We start from the raw sequence: 22,667 nt of genomic DNA on the forward strand, positions 1-22,667 counted from the left end.
CTAAAGATTTAATTTTTTTTTTTTTAAAAAGGACTTCCAAGTTAAATAGCAACTGAGGTGGGTACTTAACTCCACACAGACTTCTATTCAAATAATAAAAAGAGAAAAAAATTGTATAACTATGTCAGAAACTAGAAAATATTTGGCAGATATCCTACACATGGGTTAGAGTGAAAGCAGACACCCAGATGCTACCTGCTGCAGCTCTTACCAGCAAGAGAGCATCTCAAGAATAAAAGGGATCTCGGAGCATCACATTATCAAGCGAATTAATCAATTTAATTTAGAGGAGTCAGCCAAGCTGATTTAGAGGCATCAGACCTGAATTCATGGCTAAGACCAGGGAGGGTGGGAAACACCACTTGGGATCACTGATGCTGAAGAGGGTGCCGGGTTGGCTTCTCCAAGACCATGGGCTGACTGAGCATGTGCTCTGTCTCTCTCTCTATTAAACCCCATTCAAATGACAGTGCAGGGTAAAGGCCACAAAGACTAGATGAAGGCCTTCAGCAGGTGAGCTATTTCCACATATTTCTAGAAGAGACAAATAGATGGAAGAGTGTTGAAATGAGATGAAATTGTGGAAGCTGTAGTCTAGAGTTTAAATAAAGTAGGATTCGGTGTAGTAGAGAGCTAATCAAGTCTCCAGACTTAATACAAAGAGCAGGTCGGACAAAGGACATGAGGGAGAGGGGAGGCAGAAACTAGGATAATTCATCATACGTCTGTGTATACCACAGAAAAGGTGATTCGCTTCCCACTCTCCTCACATCCCCACCCTTCCATGTAGAGTCTAGGTAGCCAGCATTTATATCCAAGCAGAGACCATGTCTACATTTCTATTTTTATTTTTTTAGATCTTGGAATAGGACAGCTAGTCAGTGCGGTGTGCCCTTGAGTATAGCCCTTCTGATTCTGACACCTGGCAATAATAACTTGCTCCCTCAACACTCACTCTAGGAAAAAAAAACAAAAAACCTGGTGTTACTAACTCTGCCCATGTACATAGAGCAACCACCCATCAGTCCCCATTTTTAGAATGCGATTCAATATCAGAAGTCCCCAAAAGTTGAGAAAAATCTATAACATTAGAAATAAAAACCAAGATAAACACCCTCAGATGAATCAAAAGCTATTTTGTGTCCTCAAAGATATTCAAGGGAGTATTGCATAGAAAACAAGAACAAAATTAGAATGATGATTTTTTTAAGTATTAGCTTTTTAGTGATAAAACTGAAAGAAAATGTTTTATTAAAATTATAAAGTCAGAAACATTCTCAAGGGTTCCAAATTTATGTATTTTTCTCTCATCATCATTTAAAAATCCTACAACTTCTAAGAAATATTCATAGATCTAGATAAACCTATTTCCATGTTAATTTTAAATAAATCTGATACCACTGTAGATAATATCAAGAAAAAACAACTAAGAACATATATTTATATTATGTAGAAAACAAGAATACCTAAAATTTAATATGTTTTTGAAATAAAGTTTTCAGTAGATAAGTTGGAAATGCAAGAAAGTTTCCCAGAAGGTAGATTAAAAGGTATAAAAATTTTCAGGAAAACAAAAAATAAAGAATATACCCAGAAGTTCTAACTTGGACTGGTAGACATATCAAGAAGAAGATAAAAAAGAATACAGAAAATATATTCTGGCGGCTAGTTTAAAAACACTTATCTGTATAGCCTTATACTCAGAGATTCTGATTCAGAAGATCGAGGATCAGACCCTGGCAACTATAATTCTATAATTGCCTCAGATCATTTTGACTTTAGTGTTACGTGCTAAAGAAAGCAATTACTATTTGGAATTATTGCCACTTGATAAACCGTAAAGGCTAATGAGTACTCTTCCCAAAAGCATTTCTCCCACCCTCTATTCTTAAATGCTATGAAGTTATACCTATGGAGAAACATAAAAGACTATATTTCACCTCAAGGTTGAGCAGACACGGTCCAATATCTTGCTGTCTTTACGCTTAGTTTTTCTAACAAAGAACTCCTTGCAAAAGAACGGGACTTTAGGAATACTTATTAGAGAAGATGCAGAGTTACAAGAAAAGGGAAAGACAGGAGAAAGTGGTCCCTCTTAGTGCTATAAGACATATCCCTTCCATTACAAGTAACTCACATCTCTGAAGGACTATTGATTGTCTGCTTAACCAACAAGGAGGAATCCGGTGCAATCAAGTTTACAAAACTCTTTCCAGACCAAAATTTAGCCTGGCCCATGTGGCTAAGTGGTTGAGTGTCGACCTATGAACCAGGTCAGAATACATACCTGGGTTGTGGGCTTGATCCCCAGTGAAAGTAGTACAGGAGGCAGTGTAAAAATCTCAGTAAGACTTTTCTTCTGGAAATTATTTTGAGCACTTTAAGGAGAATGACACTTACTGATAAGATGCTTTCCTTCAATAATAAAAAAGAAAATCACTTAACTTCTGGTAATGTCATTTTATTGTCCTATTGAATTGACCTTTGATTTCTAATACTTTTCAGAAAATATTTCCTGTACTATTATGTAGCTTAGCAAGTTTATAAGTTCAGAGCCAAATTTCAATTTAACATATTTTTACTCCCTGTCAAGCTCAGACTACATATATTTTTTAGATTCCTCTCATGTGTTTCTTTGCGAATTTAATAGTCTATGCCATTAAAGTCCCCCTTTCTAATTCTTGAAGGTGATACTGAATCTATGCATGACTGAGAATCTAATGTAAAGATTAATCTTGATTGCAATTTATGATTCTCCTACACTACTGAATGTAATTATGAGGAATAGCTCAGGAAAATATTTTTATATACTATGAGCTTTAAAAAAAATTAGAGGTATTAGGAATAAAACATTTTCATCTAAAAATATCTTCTTAAAAATATAAATAACCACTTTCAAGAAATAACTGGCTACCTTAAAATAATATGAAGGAGGATGACATATAAACTATATTATCCAAACCACATAATAGTTGTATCTTGGTGTACAATAAAGGTATTACATAATTTTAAGAGTGTAATGTATTTTGTAACAATATCATTGATTTTATTTACCTTTGATTACATGGCATATAAAATATCTCAATTTTAAATTGGTTAATATTTTGACAATATTTCAATTATTGCAAATCTTTATCTTGGAACTAGAGAGCTCTGGGAGGTGCTGCCATTTAAAACAGCAGACCTATTTGATGTCAAAAACTCTTCCCATTTCTCTGACAGCCAATCACTTCGTCTGCCTTGGTCAAGTACATATGCTGGCTATTTTTTTCCCCTTGACGGAATAAGCCCTGAGTCTAGAAAGGCGAGCTTGAGGTCTTAAGCCTCCTAAATTATAACTCCTTGTATCAGTGGAGGACCTAACAATTTACACATCCCTTCTTACTTGATGTTCAAAGCAACCCCATGGGAAAGTCAAAGATGATTATTTTTTTGATTCAGGCAAGAAAACGAGACTCTGAAAGGCCTTGCCCAGGTTGACAGTTGGTAAATGGTCCAGTGGAAGCCAAGCAAAGCAAAACTTGGACTCCTTGTCTCATGGGCTTGCTACTACATCAGGCTGCTCCAGACCACACAACCGGGTTTAACTTGAGGGATTTATTGAAGAACCTACAACCACTGACTTAACAGGAAAAGTATAAATTTATTTTATGTTGCGCTAGAAATTTCAGAATATTGTAAAGGACAGGGACATAAAGTATGGTTATTGTCCAAAAGAGCCTCTGCAAAACAGTATCAGAAGAACATATATTTCCTTCCTGATGTCCTCTGACTCCCATCTGCTTGGTTTACTCAGATAAAATAAATATTTTACTACCGCCTCTTCTGAAAATCCAATATTGCCACAGAAGAGCAAAATGCAAGCTCCTCTGCCTCATGAATCAAAACTATTGCTAAATCCTGATTTCATAGTTGCCATTATTGGCAATAGTATAAAAACCAAAGGGAACTTTTTTTTTTTTTAAATTAATGGCTTCTGCCCTGGCCAGTGTAGCTCAGTTGGTTGAGCGTCATCCCATGCACCTGGAGGTCATTAGTTCGATTCCCGGTCAAGGCACATCTGGGGTTGCTAGCTCAACCCCCAGTAGGGGGCATGCAGGAGGTAGCCGATTGATGTTTCTCTCTCCCTCTCCTTACCACTCTCTCTCTCTAAGTCAATTAAAAAAAATGCTTCCTTGGCCAGTGTAGCTCAGTTGGTTGAGCGTCATCCCATGCACCTGGAGGTCATTAGTTCGATTCCCGGTCAAGGCACATCTGGGGTTGCTAGCTCAACCCCCAGTAGGGGGCATGCAGGAGGTAGCCGATTGATGTTTCTCTCTCCCTCTCCTTACCACTCTCTCTCTCTAAGTCAATTAAAAAATTTAAAAATAAATAAAATAAAAATAAATGGTTTCAATGCTATGTTCTTAATATACAAAACAAAATATCATTTGACAAAATGTTATATTTGAAGCATTTCAGAAACCCTTGGATTTGTTCTGATAGAGATGGAAATGCTTGACATGTTAAGGCTTGGATATGAGTGGGTGCTCTGATCTAAGAGTTGCTTTGCAGTCACAGATCTTATTATCAGGAGATGGTGATTCAATTTAATCAAGCCTTGACTTTTATGTAGCAGAAATATGTAGCAAAGCTCTAAGAAATTGAGAAACCTTGTACTGGCCTAATCATGCCTAGCAGTGATTTGGAATTCGTTAGGTAAAGCAGAATCCTTCAAGCCACAGAGAGTACATCTACATAAATATCGGGTGCTTCGGTCCCATTGCATCAGCTCTTATCATTACAATAGCAAAACCCAGCAGCGGAAGCCAGCAAACTCCATCAGGGCCACGATGAACCCAGCTCCACTCATAACTGTGGGACACAAATGTGCCTATCTAAAAATTCTGCACTGTTGTTTCCAAGGACAGTTCAACACGCAAATGTATCTCCAAAATTTTAATGTTTCTTTTGTGCTAGATGGGACCAATTTTGCCTCTTTTCTGAATTCTTTGGTTACTAGTCCATTTTAACTAAAAATGCAAGTATATTCTCTGAGGTGGCCTATTTTACGAAAGGGTAAAATAAATTCTATTAGATCAAAGGCAAAAGAAATGCATACAGGCCACTCTCCTCTCTCAAATGCGGGCATATTAAAATTGCATTACCTTCATATTTTAAGGCAGATAGGAGAAAATCATAGTTATCTTCTTTAGCTGGGCCATTTTCCAGCATTATCAGAAATTCACCACTAGCAGTGAACGTAGTATTCTTTGTGGGTTGTATTTCTATCTGTTTCGTCCATTTTGCATTGGAACTCTTGAAGATTCTTTTATTTTACCCATTAGTTACATGGCTAAAAAGAAGTATGGACCTGTTTTGTACGGGGAGGGGGCAAAGTTATACTCAGAGGTTGATTTTGTCTCTGCCAGCCATTTATTTAACACAGGTTTGCTGTGGGAATTATAATAATTTTAGAAGCCAATAGCATACAGGATAACATCTCTTAATAAGCTCAATTAAGAAGTAATGTACTCCAAACAAGTGACAGATTAATCACACCATTGTTGCAGGCCAGGGGAGATGAAAGAAATAAAGCCCACATTTAATTGGAGGTATAGCTTTTATGAGTTTGGTTTCTCTGGAGAGGTGGCTTAACCAACCGGGAGGTGACTTCCAGCTGCCAGCGCAGAAACGAAAAGTCCCTGTTGTTTGAGGGCATTGGTGGGGACCAGAGGCACCTGTACTGAAGGTCAGGTGAAGCTGCTCTGAGGGTCATCGCTCCAGGGACCAGAGCCCTTCTTAGCACCACTGCCGACCAGCTCCTTGGCCACAGCAGGAGCCAGTGTTTCAGGATCTCTGGAGAACTACATAGGTCAGCCAAGTGTGCCTTCCCCAGACAGAGTCTCTCGAACAGTCCTCACAAACTCTCTGCACTCATAGTCCACATGTCCCTTGCCACTTTCTTCTCCACATGTTCTCATCAGTAAGACCTGGCGGGGCCCCTCTGCAGCTGGGCTGCTGACTGCTTGTCAGGGACAACAGAAAGGCTGGCTCCTACTTCATTCTTATCTCAAAACAGCTTTACTTCTAGATACAACTGTCTGTCATAAGCAAGTGAATTTGAAATCCTATTAAACCAAGACACAAGTCCCTTCTGGTGGCCAGAAAGCCCACACTCACCCTGTGCAGCTGATCACGGAGCTCTTGTCTTCAGGAGCAAAGACAATGCCATCAGCCATTCTCTCTTAAGTGAATGTTTCATGGTTTCGGTTTGCATTTCCCCTGGGAGTGGGGACAGGGTGAGAAAAATTCACATTAATTATTGTCTGACGACAATCATTTATGAGGTAGGCCAAGGACAGAGGATAAGGAAGCAGGTAATCAATCCTCATGGGGTTCAAGCCCAATATAGAGGCTTTTTGTCATCACTCTACCTAGGCAATAAAGGTAACTTCTTAAGGCCTAAACAGGAATATATGTAAACATAGAGACATATGTGTTTGTGTGTGCATGTTTGTATATATTTGCATGTCATTCTTTTGCAAGTTCATTTTTCCTGTCTTAATGTATGTAGCAGGAACATCTCATTCTCTCCCAACTGAGTCCCTCCAGCCTCAGCAGCTGCCCTGCTGGTGTGCTGCTGGCCACAGCTGCTGCTCCAATTCCTCCCTAGTTTTGTGGCAGTTTGTCATTTCTGTTACTGCTTCTGGAACATACTACACACATGTAATTACCATGTACAAACCTACATGCACACACACACACACAGAGTATGCTGGCTAGCCCTGCTTCCTCACCAACAGCTCCATTTTTGTTGTTGTTAGAGTCAACACCGTGCAGATGGGCTGATCTTGTGACTTTCTGGCCAATGAGACATAAGCAGATTTGGGGTGTGGCTGAGAGATCTGGGCATTTGTGCTCTTTCCTTCTTTTAATTTAAAATGCAGACATGGTGTCCAGAGCTGTAAACACCTGTAACAATGCTGCAAGGTGGGGAATAGGACCTATTTGCCCTAGATTTCATGTTACATAAAACAAATATCATTAACTAGTGGCCCGGTGTACGAAATTTGTGCACAAAAGGGGATTAATTAGTGGAAATATTTTAATATTGCTATTTGCCTTTTCTCTATAACAGAAGTGTCAGAGATGAAAGGAAATTAGTAAAATGTGTATGAAAATCTTCCTCCTGTCAGAGCCTGGGGCACGCTGCGGGACCCAGAGTCAAGTCCCCGCACACCCGTGGCACCTCAAAATCGAGAGAGACCCAGACCCAGCTGACCCCACCCCCATTGGGCGAGATCCAGACCCAGCCAGCTCCACCCTTGTCAAGCCCCGCCGGGCAGGGGCGCAGCCTCAGGGCCCCCGTCAAGCTCCGCAGGGTGGGGGGTGCAGCCTCAGGTCCCCCAGTGCACCCTCAGGTCCCCTGGCCTGGCGCCGGGGGGCGTGCCTTGAGGTCTCCTGGCCCAGGCCACAGGGCGTGGCCTGAGATCCCCCGTCAAGCCCCATGGGCGGGGGACATGGCCTGAGGTTCCCCATCAAGTCCCGCATGGCAGGGGGTGCAGCCTCAGGTCCCCCAGCCTGACACTGGGGCGGGGAGCACAGCCTGAGGTCCCCTGTTAAGTCCCCCGGGTGGGAGGCACGGCCTCAGGTCCCCTGGCCAGGTGCCAAGGCAGGGGGCATGGCCTGAGGTCCCCCATCAAGCCCTACCAGGCAGGGGCGCAGCCTCAGGTCCCCTGCCCCGGCCCAGCGCCATGCAGCCTCAGGTCTCTGCTGATTGCTCGTTAAGGCTCGTTACAGGAATTCGGCCTCCGCTGTGAGCGCAGCCATCTTGACCATTTCGGTGTGATGGTCAATTTGCATATTCCCTCTTTATTAGATAAGATTCCCTATCTGCACTGCTGTTCTGATCCATGTGGCTGATCTATTGCTCAGACTGGCCCTCTGTATTGATTACTTGATTATGCCAAACACATTATATTTCATCTTCATGACCCCACAATACATTATTGCCCCCATTTTACAGAAAGGAAAGAAAGTGGCAGGCACAGAGTTACCTGCCCCAGTCATACAAGTTAACTTTTATACCTTAAAGTTAGCCCATTACTCACCACTGTGGTCTGGGGCCTCTTTCACACGGCTCTTCAGAGTTCATTCTCTTTAGACTTGTTGCTGCAATCAGCTTGGGGACTGGTTCTCCACACCAAAGCCTTTTCCGGAGTCATGTCTGGGCTCAGAGATATTGTGGAGGCTGAGGTTCAGGCTCTTGAATCAGACTGAGCTCCACTCTCAGCAAAACTAAAATGAAGTTTTGGTCAAGCCCCTTAAACACTCAGAGCTCAGCACCGAGGAAATGAAGGCCTAGAGAGAATCCAAGAACCCCGTGTAACATTTTTTTCCTCTTGGATGACCAGCTGGAAAACAACTGGAGAGCCTATAAGCTCAGAACTTGAAACTGAACGCCACTGAACGAGGGGCAAACACACCGAGCAAAGTGGGAAAATGGAGACACCCCGGTGAATGGAGATTTAGCAGAAGTAAAACAGAAAGGTTCACCAACGACAATGCAAGCAGGCTTCTGTTCAAGACACAGGACAAAGGTGAGGCAGAGGCCTCTCATCAAGGAAAAATATTGACAAGTTCTGCTGAGGGAACTGGTGAGAAAAAAACACCCAAGTATAAGTGGAGAAAATGGGGACATCTAATCAGGAGGGGAAAGCTCTGAGCTCCAATTCTGCTGCCTTTCAGCCTGTGTGTGACGTAACCTTTTGAAACAAGCAGTAAGCTGCTTTTAGTGATCCTGATGCTCACCTCCAAATGGAAATGATTTATGAAGGAATAAAGTTTTGGAAAAGGTTCAGAACAAGAGAAGGAAATGGCTCAGGCTCAAGTTTCTAATTCACAATTTCCTGACACTCAGCTCACGCTGACAATTTTAGTGAGAAGGAGCCCATCAGGGATGTGTTCAGTTCTTAAATTCCTCTTTTTTATTCTATGAATTCATTTCCTTCCAGAATTATTATGTAATTTCTAACATATTCCCCAGCAGTAACCACCTGGATATATTTCTAGAGATTATTTACTACCCAAAGCAAGCTCTGTGGTTTATTGCCCCCAACTCCCTCAATGCACAAAGAGAAAACTGGATGACTATTTTCTTATAGATGAAAAGCCACAAACCCTACAAACTCATCTTCCAGTGGAGAGGTTTGGCTTACCTACCCATTCTTAAGAAATTATAGTGTAACTTAAAAAGACATAAAGCAATTCACACACACTTCAGATGTACACACACACTTCAGATGTACACACTTCAAACGAACACTTCAACGTGCTGATTCTTTCTCCCCATTTCCTCAGCTGCAGGAAACTGACTGGCTTTCTACTGGATGTTCCATCCCCCAAATTCCTGACGGGTCACCATCCATTTTCCTTATCTTTTTGTGTTATCAACTGATGGCTCCTTCCTCTTCTTTTTTTTAATATATTTTTATTTATTTCAGAGGGAGAGGGAGAGGGAGAGATAGAAACATCAATGATGAAAAAGAATCATGGATCAGCTGCCTCCTGCATGCCCCCTACTAGGGATCGAGCCTGCAACCCAGGCATGTGCTCTGACCAGGAATCAAACAGGTGACCTCCTGGGTCATAGATCCAAGTTCAACCACTGAGCCACGCCAGCCGGGCTGATGGCTCCTTCTTTAATGATGTCTTTTTAAAACCCTCATCACCTCCTTACACCTACATGACTTCAACTTGCATTTTAGCAGATCTCCTGTGAATACTGCCTTTACTTTTAGGTTACACAGTTTCTTAATCTCTATAGTGCTACAAAAAAAAAAAAGTGCCTGCCCAGAAAACACTAGATAGAAAGGCTTCCTGCTAAAATAATTAACCATGAATGCACTCATATTATATTAAAAAAAAACAAACCCTGGCTTCTCAGGACTACATCTGAATTTATGAAAAAAAAAAAAAAGTTTGAATATTTAAAAGATGTCGTAGATAAATCTGGATATCTTTAGTGTTTAAATTCTCTTGAGATCAAATTTGCTAATTTAGCAAATCAAACACTGAGAACAAAAACCTCATTTCCTATTCATGGCTTAAGCAGGCTGCATTTCCTATTTCTGACTTGACTTCCTAATTAAAGAAAAAAAAAACCTTCTAATAAACTATTGATGGAATGTCATTCTTTTCTGCAAAACACTGAAATCATCACTCAAGGGGAATCAGAAAATGGTTAGTGAGAATAATGGGAAACAGCAATTCATCTGGTCCTAAGAATGAGTTGGAGATACCTTTTCAGAACTAACCTGATTAGGTCCAGAGCCAACACTAGTTGGGTCTTGTGCCCAGCGAGTCATGTGTGGCAAGGTAGCCTCCTCGAAGTGTGTCCTGACGAAGTTGCAGGGGCTGCCGTGCCAAGAACAGCTGTGCCATCACTGGCTTACTTGTGTGGCTCTAATGCAGGGTAAGCCCCTCCAAGGCTGTAGCCAGGTCTTGCTCACCTTAGTTGCTCCAGGTGAACAACAAAGCAGGAAATCCAGTAGTTTCCCAATAAGTATCTCATGGATCAATGTACAAATTATTAAGTGAATCAGTACCAGACTCTTGTTCAACCTCTTTTGAAAATGTAAAGCTAGATACATATTTTTTAAAGGAAGAGGGTAAAGTGCATGTCTAATTGCTAGTGAATCTTTGCAAAGCCCTTTATAAATAAGAGGGTACTTCCTAGAAAAGTCTATTGCTTTTTTCACAAGAAGGCTTAGCTCTTCTGTCACATACCTGGAAAAGAAAGGCCAATCGAAATCTTCAGATGTGGTTTACATTTCAGAACGTCTGAATTCCCTTTTAAAACTAATTAAACGTTGTATTTTTTAATCACCACTCCACAACCCAGAAAAATAATCTGAATGTACTGCCAGGTGTCTGGACTTTAGCAGATGACTTTAAGGCATAATAATCACCATATTCTATATAGCAAATATATAGAATATAGCAAATATAGCAAATACCTTAGCTTTAGAAATGTGTGTCTTGGGCAATCAGATAGAAAACATACATAATACATGGTTACATTTAGTCAAACACACACACACATGCTGCATTGCAATGGGCACCTAAATCAGAAATACAACTTCTACATGGTGTGACCACGTCACAAGTAAATTTCCAACAATAAATGGTACCAGAGCAGTGACTTACAACTGTGGGAAGTGCAGGCATAAAAATCACCTAGAGAACTTTTAAAAACTATATTCCTCCATCCTATTCTCTCTCCGTCTTTGTCTCCACCAAAAGGCCTATGATTCCTTTATCCTCCTTTTTATGGTTAGTTTCAAACCCCTAAGAGTTTGAATGTTTTCAACCTTATATGTAGTCTCATCAACTCATGAAAATCATAGCAAGCAATTAAGGCTCATTTTATAATTTTTATATTTTAAGCATAACTATACATCTTAATCTAAATGTATATGGTGTGCACTGCATTTTGTAGAAATGGTAATGACAGAAGGTGACTTAGCATTACATTTAATAAAAATCTCCCACTCCCCCCAGGACCAAAATTTATTACTATAAACATACTAGAGGCCGGGTGAACAAAATTCATGCACTGGGGCGGGGGGGTTCCCTCTCACAGTCTGGGACCCCATGGGGGATGTCCACTGAGGGGGGATCAGGCCAAAACTGGCAGTCAGACACCCCTCTTGCAGTCTAGGATCCCTCTCACAGTCCAGGACCCCTCACTCCTTACCACCTGCCCACTTGCTGCTCCTTACTGCTCAGCTTGCTGTTCCTTAGCGCTGCTGCGGAGGTGGGAGAGGCATCTGCCACCGCCACCACCACTGCGCTCGCCAGCTGTGAGCCCGGCTTCTGGCTGAGCAGAGCTCCCCCTGTGGTAGCACACTGACCACCAGGGGGCAGCTCCTGCATTGAGCATCTGCCCCCTGGTGGTCAGTGCACATCATAGCAACCGGTCATTCCGCCAGTCGTTCCGCCATTCGGTTGGTTTGCGTATTAGGGTTTTATTATATAGGATTATAAGTATGTTTATATAGCTTTATCTAGAATAGAAATAATCCAAATATTCAACAGCAGGGATATGGTTAAATAAACTATAACATATGTTGTTGATAGATAGGATGCAACTATTGAAAATGATGGACAAGAATATTTAATTACATGGGAAAATATGGAGTGAATGTATATTCAAGGTTTATGCCTTAGTTATAAAAGCTGTGTGTGTATGCTTAAATTAAAAAAAAAGAAAAAGATAAGAATGTTAATAGTTATTTTGGGTTGTGGATTGACAATATTTCCAAGGCCAAGTAAATAAATAAAATGGAAGGGGACAGACAGTAAGGAGTAGTGGGGACTGCAGGGAACTGAAGCACACGTGCCTTTTCAATAACATTCAATGAAAAATTTTAACACTATGAAGGCCAAACAAAACAATTAGTCACTTTATGATTCCTGAATTTGGAAATTATTTTCTTCCTTGTGTTTCTGTACTTTGCAAATTTTCTGCAGTAATTATGTAATACTTCTGTAAGCAGTATTTAGAAACTTGAAGATAGCCACACTGGTACAATTCAGGAAAAGACCTTTATATTTCATTGACGGCAAAATATTTTAGTAATATTTTAGCCAAGAAGCAAATAGGAATGGCCTCCAAGAGTCTCAGAAATTATGGATTAAAAGTAGAAAAGACCAGCCTCCTTTTTTTTTTTTAGAAATATGTAAAGTAAGGTTATCCCAAGGTCATGGAGCAGAAGGGCTGAGGTGACTGAGCCCGCAATCCAGGCTTGTGACACAATGCTGATGGAAGTCTGGCCAGTCCTTTCTAAGGTGGGTTTCTAAGCAGTCTTGGTATCCAAAGTAAGTGCCTCCAAACAAAATCATAGCTGAATGGCCAGGATAGCTACTGATGGGAAAACTTCACTCATGCGCCGGGAGAAAAGTCAAAGGTGAATCGTGTAGTGCCTTCCCCACTTCTCTCACAGAGCCATTCTTATAGAAACTTCCAGGTGTCAATTAAAAAGCATTAGTGTTTCAAAAGATAAGTGTTTATTAGCTGAAAGATTTCCTCACAAGGCTTACTGAGTCTCATTCTCCAGGAACAGAATAAACCACCTCTAAGAAGATACAGAAACATAAATAACTTTAATGATTTAAGGTACATAAAAGGATGCTTGAATCTATGATTGGAAATGAAAATAATTACAAGTATATCTATGCAGAAAGTACAAGTTTCAAAAGTTTGACTTCAATCCACTGCCATCAAAATAAGTATTTAAAGAAAGCAAAAATAAAACTGCTGAATAGTGGGGGACAAAATACGACAAAGAGTGAGGAGGACAGACCAAGAAAAGGAATAAAGGAAAGTGAGCAACATCCCCAAAGGGGTTTTTACAAACAGGGATTCAGATCAGAGGAACAGACACACACCTGTCCAGGAATGCGACCAATGAGCTAATAGAAAATGATGAAAAGTCAGTTATAAATAAAAAATGACAACCCAAATCCCAAAGCATCTTAAATTCTTCCATCCAGACATTATCTAACCCTCAGCTTTGTTTGGTGCTATGGTATTCATCATTCTCCATTAGAAGGAAATGCAGGACAAACACATTACTGGTTGGAGTTTCAGAGCTAATTCACCCTTGAAGGTCAGGGTTAGCAGTACATTACTGCATTCACATAATATATTTCTTGATATCGAAAAGTAATATGTCTAAAAAGAAACTAAAGTAAAATTTATTTTGAATAATCAGCAGAATCTTCAACTTTAAAATAAATGAATCTTAAAATGTCCATTAACTTCAGGCTCTCAGTATTCTAGTCCAGTGGTCATCCAACTGTCTCTTTGGCCCAGGAGTGACCAAGCTGACAGGTGTCACAGTATCTTCCTTCCATGTCCTTAGAGTTTTAAGAACATTTAATTTCTAGGAAGACTTCTTAAAACATGTTTTTAAATGACCTAATGTACCTTGCAGATCCACAAACGAGAACACTCAGACTGGAGTAACCTCCCAGGTCTCCCCATTCTCAGGTGGCCTCCTGTCCACTTCTCCGCAGCCTTGACTATTGTGCTATTATGAGTAAGTTCTTCCCATTCCTACCTCTGGACTTACTGTTGTGGCCTTTTGTGTCATCTGGATAAAATCTGTTCTAAATAAAGTAATCCCCAACTTCTGCCTCCACAGCAACTTAAAAATTTAAAAAGTAGTAGTAGTAGAAAAAGAAGAAGGAATGAAGGAAGGAAGGAGAGAAGGAAGAAAGGAGGGAAGAAAGAAGAAAAGGAACAATAACAAAACCTTATGAAGGAAGAAATTAAGACCTTTAAAAAATTATTTTAGCAATAGATAGCAAGGTCTACCATTTGATTGACAATTTGCTAGTCTGGTGAGACATTCTAAGAAATATTGATACTAAAATATGTTGAAGAAAATGCTTGAAGTATGTATTCATAGAGATAAATACAGCAGCAACGATAAGCAAGTGCATACAATAAAAATATGTGCCATGAGCCAATGCTGACTTTCATCACCAAAGAACAGTTAACGTTAAGGTTCAAATCATGATTTCCTAATAAAGAGGCAAGATAAAAAAGTAGCTACAGACATCCAAGAAAATTATAAGAAACTAAGTTATAAGAAACAATGTAAAATGAATACAACCGAAGAGAGGAGAAAAAGTTAACACCTATCGGAACACATGTAAACCAGGTACTCTATTTTCATAACAATAAATTATCTGACAATGTTTTGTTTACTAACGAATGACAATTTCTGCTGATGGCAGGTATAGATTATTTCATCAAAAAAACATTAAAAGACTGAGATATAACTGACACCACTTGTTATATCAAGCAATAGTTGTGATACCCTCTCATTAATCTTTGATAGCTGACAATCTGAGTACAGAGACATGATGAATCAAAACATATATCAGTTTTAAAAAGAAAATCCTTCAATGCAATCTCAGCATCTAAATGGTAAGCACAGAATAAATTCCTAATCTGGCATAAGATTGTTTTTTAATTCAAGGGAAAAAATATGAATCAGTCTACCTATTTATAAAAATGAGAATGATCAAGACAGTGAAATGGCTAGGTCCTCACACTGTCTACATTCAATCTGACGTGTGCCTGTGGCGTAGTACTCAGCTGTCAAGAGGGAGCAACTCAAAGGAGATCACACAATCTATAAACCAGCTGGAAGGAGCCATCCAGACTTTCCCCTGACGAACCCTCTCTGGGCGGTGACAGGACACATCCTCATAGATGATGTACTGCGTGCAGAAGCGCTGGTCGGAATCGGGTTTGGCGTGGTAGGCGACCGTGTTGATGGTCTGAGTCACATCACTGTCGGGCTTGGGCTTTCTCCTGAGGATCTGGCCCCCAGCTGCAGTGACGAGCTTAATAAGGTTGTCCTTGGGATGGTGTTTGAAGATTCCCCCCAAATAGAAGTAGCATCCATCAAACAGCTTTGGCAACTGAAATAACAAAAGAAAAAAGCTTGTGCCCTAGCTGATTTGGCTCAGTGGATAGAGCATTGGCCTGTGGACTGAAGGGTCCTGGGTTCAATTCTGGTCAAAGGCACATGCCTGGGTTGCGGGCTCAATCCCCAGTAGGGAGCGTGCAAGATGCAGCTGATCAATGATTCTCTCTCATCATTAATGTTTCTCTCTCTCTTCCTCCCTCTCCCTTCCTCTCTAAAATCAATTAAAAATATATATATATTTAAAAGAAAAAAGCTTGTTAAAAGCAGATCAAAATATTTTAAAACACTGAATATAAATGAGGGAATTAAAAATATAGTCAGGAGCAGTTAAGCAGTTACTTAAGGAGGTGCTGGGATGTGGTGTATTTCAAGTGAACTCTCTGGGTCATAATAAAAAGACTTATGCATTTATAGGTTTCCTAGTTATACTTTTTTCCCCTAAGACTCAGTCACCATCTCAGGTACTTTTGACTCTCATCAGATTTTAGATGTGTTTTGTATAAAACAACCACAAAAAAAAGTAAACAAAAACTGTTCATCAAATTTCTTTTATCAGAAAATTAATTCCTATTTGGTGGGACCTAAAAGCCCAAGGATTCCTGGGTATCTGAAATATGCTTCAGGGATACGGGCTCAAGTTAAATTATAAGGATACCATCTTTTCCACGAACTTTTATAATTCTGCCCATCTATATTGAGGCCCTATATATTAACGGCCTAAGGCTCTAGGGCAGCTGCTCAGGAGTGCGGCTGGAGGGTTTAGAGATGTATTGCATGGAGCACAATACATTATGAAGCCATGGCCAAGGATCCAATTAGCTATGAAACACACTTCTGTGTGCTTTATGGGGGGAAAAAAAGTTTCAGAATCCCTTGTATGAAAATTTTTCTTCTTCATCATTTCTAATGTATACATCAACAGGATAATGGAACATTATCCATTAAAACTGCAATATATGGCAATAAAGACACATGGTAACTAAATCCGAGCAGCAGCTGTAAGTCTTCTTTCAAGTGCCTTCCTGTATCTGCGACTTCACCTCAGATTCTGAAAGGTTTATGGCAACGTTCAAGATGCCAAAAACCCATTAACAGTGTGAAATTATTACCTTCTGGGTTTTACTGCTCTTCGTGATCATCTCTTAGAATCAAGTGCTTGAAATAAGTACAATTAAAATTTTAATCAGTCACCTGGACTTGTTGAAAGGGCAGGAGAAGTTTTTCCTGATGTGATAGCGATAATAATATTCAGATATAAGAACAATGATAGTAGAGGCAAAAGGAAAATACCAGCTGTTCTCGGTTGAGCCTGCTTCTCTGTGGTCCTTGAGGAATCTCATATTTCTCTTCCTGTTCGCATTGTTTGCTTTGTAGACATGCCTTCACCCCTGATAAAAAATAAGAATGAGAAATAAATTATCAAGTGAGGATGGCTTCTTTCTCATTCAAAGTAAGCAATTTACCTAAGCGATTCTTCTTCATGGTTAAGTATTATTTAAAAATAAAGATAGAAACTTTACTTATGCTAAAACAAGTAATAAAATGGGCTTTCCATATAAAGAAAATACAAATCTTTCCTTCAGAGGACTGAGCAATGAAGTCATACTGACACTAACAAATTTGTTTCCTTTCTGAAAAACCAAAATCAATACATTACTTCACACACAAATAAAACTCTAAGTTATCAAAGTGAAGGTGAATAAAAAGTTTAGTTCAGCCCACAGCAATCTGAACTTGAATGCTATCACCCGCATACTCATTCTCCCAATCATGTCTCATCTCCTGTTGGACTATGAGCAAAAGTGCTCTGGTCCACAGCACCTGGCTCAGCTGGCCACACTACAGGGCTCCACAGTACTTGTTACAATCAACAACAAGCAGAGCCTGCAACGTGTTTGGGATCCGACAGGTACACACTAAAGTCACCCTCTAGAGATGACTTGTTGAGCTACACTGCCTTAGAGCATGTCAATTGAGATGTTCCAAGATGCTGCTCAATACATAAAAGTCAGAAGACTGAACAACTCAATACTCCTACTCCGTCTCTCCAAAAGCAGAGCTTTGTCAAGAGGCTAAATATTTTCTAGACTTGGGGCTATTCATGCATATTCAAATGCAACACTAAACCTTGGCCAATCTATAATCCCCTATCTTGTGATTCTTAATTTGTTAGTTTTGCCTGTGCTTTGGTGTCACTTTCCCTCAATGTTTTTAATAAAAAAAATCCTATTTAGCCATGTTTGCTACACTGAATGTCTAAATCTTATTCTTCTAATTTATCATAAATATCATGGTTCCATAGAAATTGTTGTTTTTGCATGTAGTAAAACTTATATTTTACAAATATAATTTTTAATAATCAATGAGTAAAAAACATTTTCTAATGAAGCTAGTATTAAAATAGTAACTTTACTGTGTATTGAAAATGAGTCTCAAAATGTCTGACTAGGTCAAAGTATTATCCCATAAACATTGCCGGTGTGTTCGAATTACATCATATACTATTTCCATATTTAACACCAAACCCTCAAAACATTAGCAATCTAGCTATATCACTGACTTACATCACACTCATTATTTTACATGTAAACTATTACTTCAACTTTTTATCAAGCACAGAGCCCCATTTCTAAATCTCCTTTCTTAATGATATTTGCAGAGCATTCATAACAGAATCTTTAGATAAATGAATATACCAACCTATAAAGCCAAGGACTTAACCCTGAATACTCCTATGTATCTACTGTAACAAGTGGATGGCTAATGTCTAATTACAGAAATAAATAAATGGGCCATGACTATACTTGTTGCTTATTCATTATGGCTTTATTTACTGTCAAAAAAGCATATTAAAATAGTATCTATCAATGCTGGTAATGTGCTGACATTAGTCACTCAACAGAATGTAGCCTTAATAGATACTAGAATGAGATAAGCTGGCATCAAGAAAATGAGATGGCAGACACCATCAGGGAAGCATGGAACCTCCACAGGAAGATGCTAGTGCCTTAGAGTGTAAATATGCTTCAAGTCATAAACCTTTCAGCTTTATGGCAGTTATTCAGTAAATTCTATAAAGTAAGGCAGAAAAATCCACATTTAACTACTGAGCTGAATGAATACATCCCTCTGATATTCTCTTCTTCTAAGGAACAATGTGCCAACTCTCTAGGCTACCTAATGAAGCTCCAACTAAAGAAAAATATAGTGTGCTCCACCCCGTCTCCTGAAAACTAAGAAACATGTTTGAATGCTGACAAAGTGCTCTGTTAGAACTGCTGTCATAGCATAAGAAACATCAAGAATTTCTTAAAAGCTGGGAGTGACATCTAGTCCAAGGGTTGTTAACTATAATGTCTACAAGGGCCAATCAGATTCCAAACAGCTGTGAGGAGCCTGGTGTTAATTAGCAGGAAGTTGTGGAGACAGCAGTGAATGGGAAAATACACATCATATCAAAGGCACAAAAATTAAATGGGTATGCTGGACACAACCACATAAATTGTATCTGCTTTGGCCTGACGCTGCATCTAATCAGTCTCTTCCTTTCATAGATAAGGAGACTTAAGTCCTAAGAGACAGAAGCAGCTTTCCCTGTGACACAACTAAGATGAGAACTCACATAGCCTCTAATTCCTAGATTAATTTAAAAATGTTTCTTCTTTAATCTTTATTATTTTTCTTTTAAAGCATCTTAGGAAATGCCAGGCATTCTCTACTCAGATTTACTAAATTGTGCCTCTCTTACAAAACCAGTTATTAAATGAATAATAGGAGGATCCTTATTTGTAAGAGATTAGCCAAAGAACATATGAAATAGCATAAACTGCTGACTACCTTGGGGAAGGATGTGTGGGGGGAACAATGCATTTGGCTTTGTCTTCAATGGGTTTATTTAATCTACCTACTGCCAAAGTTGCCACTCTAATTTGTATCCTAGGAGTTTCAGAAGGAAGATGTACTGCACAGTAGACATTTACGATAATTACACATTTATATCAACTTTCTGGTGAACCTGTTTTGAGATTAACAGTACTGAATAACTAAACAAGTAGAAAAACAAGAATGAAAAACTTTAAAATAAACTTTCAGCAATTTCAATGGTGATACGTTAACATCAATGAGGAAATGGAAGCATATCCCAGCCAAAGCATTACCCAATGAATAAGCCTAAATAACAGATGTTTTAAGGTTTTGTTTACTCAATAAAAGTTAATTTCCAGCCCTAACAGGTTTGGCTCAGTGGACAGAGCGTCAGCCTGCGGACTGAAGGGTCCCAGGTTCGATTCCGGTCAAGGGCATGTACCTTGGTTGCGGGCACATCCTCAGTAGGGGGTGTGCAGAAGGCAGCTGATGATTCTCTCTCATGGATGATTCTAACTCTCTATCCCTCTCCCTTCCTCTCTGTAAAAAATCAATAAAATATATATTTTTTAAAAAGCTAATTTCCAACAGGAATTCTTAAGTCTACTTTCCATGTTTTCCATGTTACACAAAATATCAGAACTTTCCCAACATTCCTAGTCATAAACTCACTGAAAGTATGATATACTGTAACATACATCAAAATTTTAAAATAGGCCATTGTTCTCCATATTATTCCATCATATGCCACTAAAATAGTTTAGCACAAAGATAAACTTATTCTCTTTTGAAGAAAAAAGCATATGCAAGACAAACTGTTAGCTTTCTCACTAATAATTTCCAAACTAAAATGACTTAACATGGATAAGCTATGTTATTTATGCAAATATAGATTTCTGTATATGCCAAAATGATATATATACTTTAAAATGTGTCAGGCCACTCTCCCTATAAAAGATATGCTTTTTGATTGGGGGGGGGGGAATAAAAAGTAAAAAGAAAAAAAAAGGTATGTTTTATTTTTTAAAAATGTATTGATTTCAGAGAGGAAGGGAGAGGGAGAGAGAGACAGAAACATCAATAATGAGAAAGAATCACTGATCAGCTGCCTCCTGCATGCCCCGCACTAGGGGTTGAGCCCACAACCTGGGCATGTGCCCCAGAAGAGAATCGAACTGTGACCTCCTGGCTCACAGGTTGATGATCAACCACTGAGTCTCACCAGCTCGACAAAAAATATGTTTTATATCTTTTTTTTTATGTTTTACATGTTTCCATATTTTAAGATTTTGACTGAAGCTATCATTTTGCAGAAATGCAGGAATGAATTTCTTATCTTATTAAAACAAAGAGAATCTTTTAGCTCAGTGTATTCCTGATCATGCCTACCATTTCAGGTAAGTTTTCCTTTGTCCCTGATCGTATTACAGTTTTTATTTATAGGTAAGCAGCCCAATTCCCAAAGTATTGCTTAACTCAGTTATTAACTCACAGTCACTAATGAAGCTCTGGCCACCTTAGCAACGCTGGGAATATGTGCATACTAAAGCAGCTTATAAATTCCAGGCTACAATATTTTTTTTTTCCAAAAAAGAAGCTTGTACTATACAGAAAGGTATTCCTTCATTCTAAATCTCTAGTAGCCACTCTTACCTCCTACTTCATAAAACTAGATGTATCTATAGGTGTTTATTTTTATTTTAGCTGTATGAACCAGTAGTGATACCCATGGATCTATATTAAGCTTAGTCATTTTCATCATTTTAGAAGGAAAAAAGAATCATACAAATGGAAGGGGGTAGGAAAAAGGGGGTTCCTGTATGCACTGCTACACACCCATGTTTACAGAATACAATTAAGACAGAATAATGCTTCAATATGAATATCTGCTAAATGTCCAAAGGGGGAAAATACCCCTCTATGGAAGGCCCCAGAATTTGCCCAGTCTCTTCAAAAGCTAGAGCTATAAATAAATCTATATTTTAAAGAATTGTTCTGGAGCTACTGTAAAAAGTAAAATGAAAGCTAAATGCTCTACACATGCCATTATAAACATCTAGATTTGTAACTGAAATACTAGTAGCATTGAAACTCAGAATTAAGTATCACTCTTAGTTAACACCAAATGTCCTAAAAACAATTAAAATAGAATCAAACATCACTCTGTCAAAAGCAAAAGTCCTAATGAATATGTCAGTAGAGCCCAGCCAATGTCACTCAGTGGCTGAGCATCAACCTGTGAACCAGGAGGCCACAGTTCCATTCCCAGTCAAGGCACATGTCTGGGGCTGGGGCGTACAGGAGGCAGTCAATCAATGATTCTCTCACATCATTGATGTTTTTATCTCTCTCCCTCTCCCTTCCACTCTAAAATCAATTAAAATTAAAAAATATATATGTCATGAGGTCCAAAATAGGCACTTACGTAACTCAAGACAAAAGCGTATTAATACATTTTTTGAAGAATTTCCCTTCTGATTCTATTAGAAAAATAATACTCACATTGTAAAAACAAAAGAATTCATTTTTAAAATGCTTTTCTATTAGTCCTTTTAGTAAACTAGGCTATGATATCACTAAACTTGATAAAAAAGAAATTCACAAGAGGAAACTTTTTAAACCAATGACAAAAAATGGAAAAGCAACAACTTATACATACAGCAATTTTTGAAAAAAACGGGTGACAAGAAAAAGAAAATATAAGGCCAATATTATTAAAATCCACAATAAAGAGCAAAAGAACAATTAAATAAAGGTAAAAAAAAAAAGTAAAATAAAAGCTAAATGCTCCACCCGTGCCAGCATAAACCTCTAGATTTGGAATATCACAGAAAACACTGTCACCAATCATTAGATTTTTGTGATGCTAGATAAATATTATTTAACAGCTAGTTATTTCTGGATACTTTTAAGCCAGTTATCTAATTATAAACATATTTACATATAAAAACATATTTCCTCATATGATAGCATGCTATATTTATTTTACTTAATGCATATTAAGAAAACAGGTCAAATTCCTTCATAACATATTACTGCATTATAAAATTTTCATAGGCAACATTTTAAATAGCAACTCTAAAACTTTATGAGTAATAATATCAAAATAATTCTTCTCTTTATAGATGTGGTTAAATGACCAAGTGGGAGTCAAATGTCCAAAATTTTTCTTAATTAAATAATTTAAAAATTCATAGTTGGTGTTCTTTTTCAGCCATATATTTAAAGTTCAAATATTTATGTAAGATTATCTGTTTCCTTTCAGGGGAGGGTTGGGGGGGAAGTAAGAGATCAACCGAAGGACTTGTATGC

General features: G+C 38.7%; 1 protein-coding gene across 1 annotated transcript in view; it reads right to left on the reverse strand.

Moving 5' to 3' along the window:
• Positions 1-13,034: 13,034 nt before the first annotated feature.
• The window catches only part of BARD1 (BRCA1 associated RING domain 1), a 92,553-nt gene continuing 82,920 nt past the window's right edge, over positions 13,035-22,667 (reverse strand). Inside the window, exons 11-12 of the mRNA XM_014529974.1 lie at positions 16,782-16,879; positions 13,035-15,483 (exon numbers count right to left, since the gene is read on the reverse strand). Coding sequence (XP_014385460.1) covers positions 15,151-15,483; positions 16,782-16,879 — 431 coding nt within the window. The 3' untranslated portion in view covers positions 13,035-15,150. The remainder of the gene's footprint in view (positions 15,484-16,781; positions 16,880-22,667) is intronic.

The sequence above is a fragment of the Myotis brandtii genome, unplaced genomic scaffold, assembly GCF_000412655.1.
Source record: "Myotis brandtii unplaced genomic scaffold, ASM41265v1 scaffold702, whole genome shotgun sequence".
In the NCBI taxonomy this organism is placed as follows: domain Eukaryota; kingdom Metazoa; phylum Chordata; class Mammalia; order Chiroptera; family Vespertilionidae; genus Myotis; species Myotis brandtii.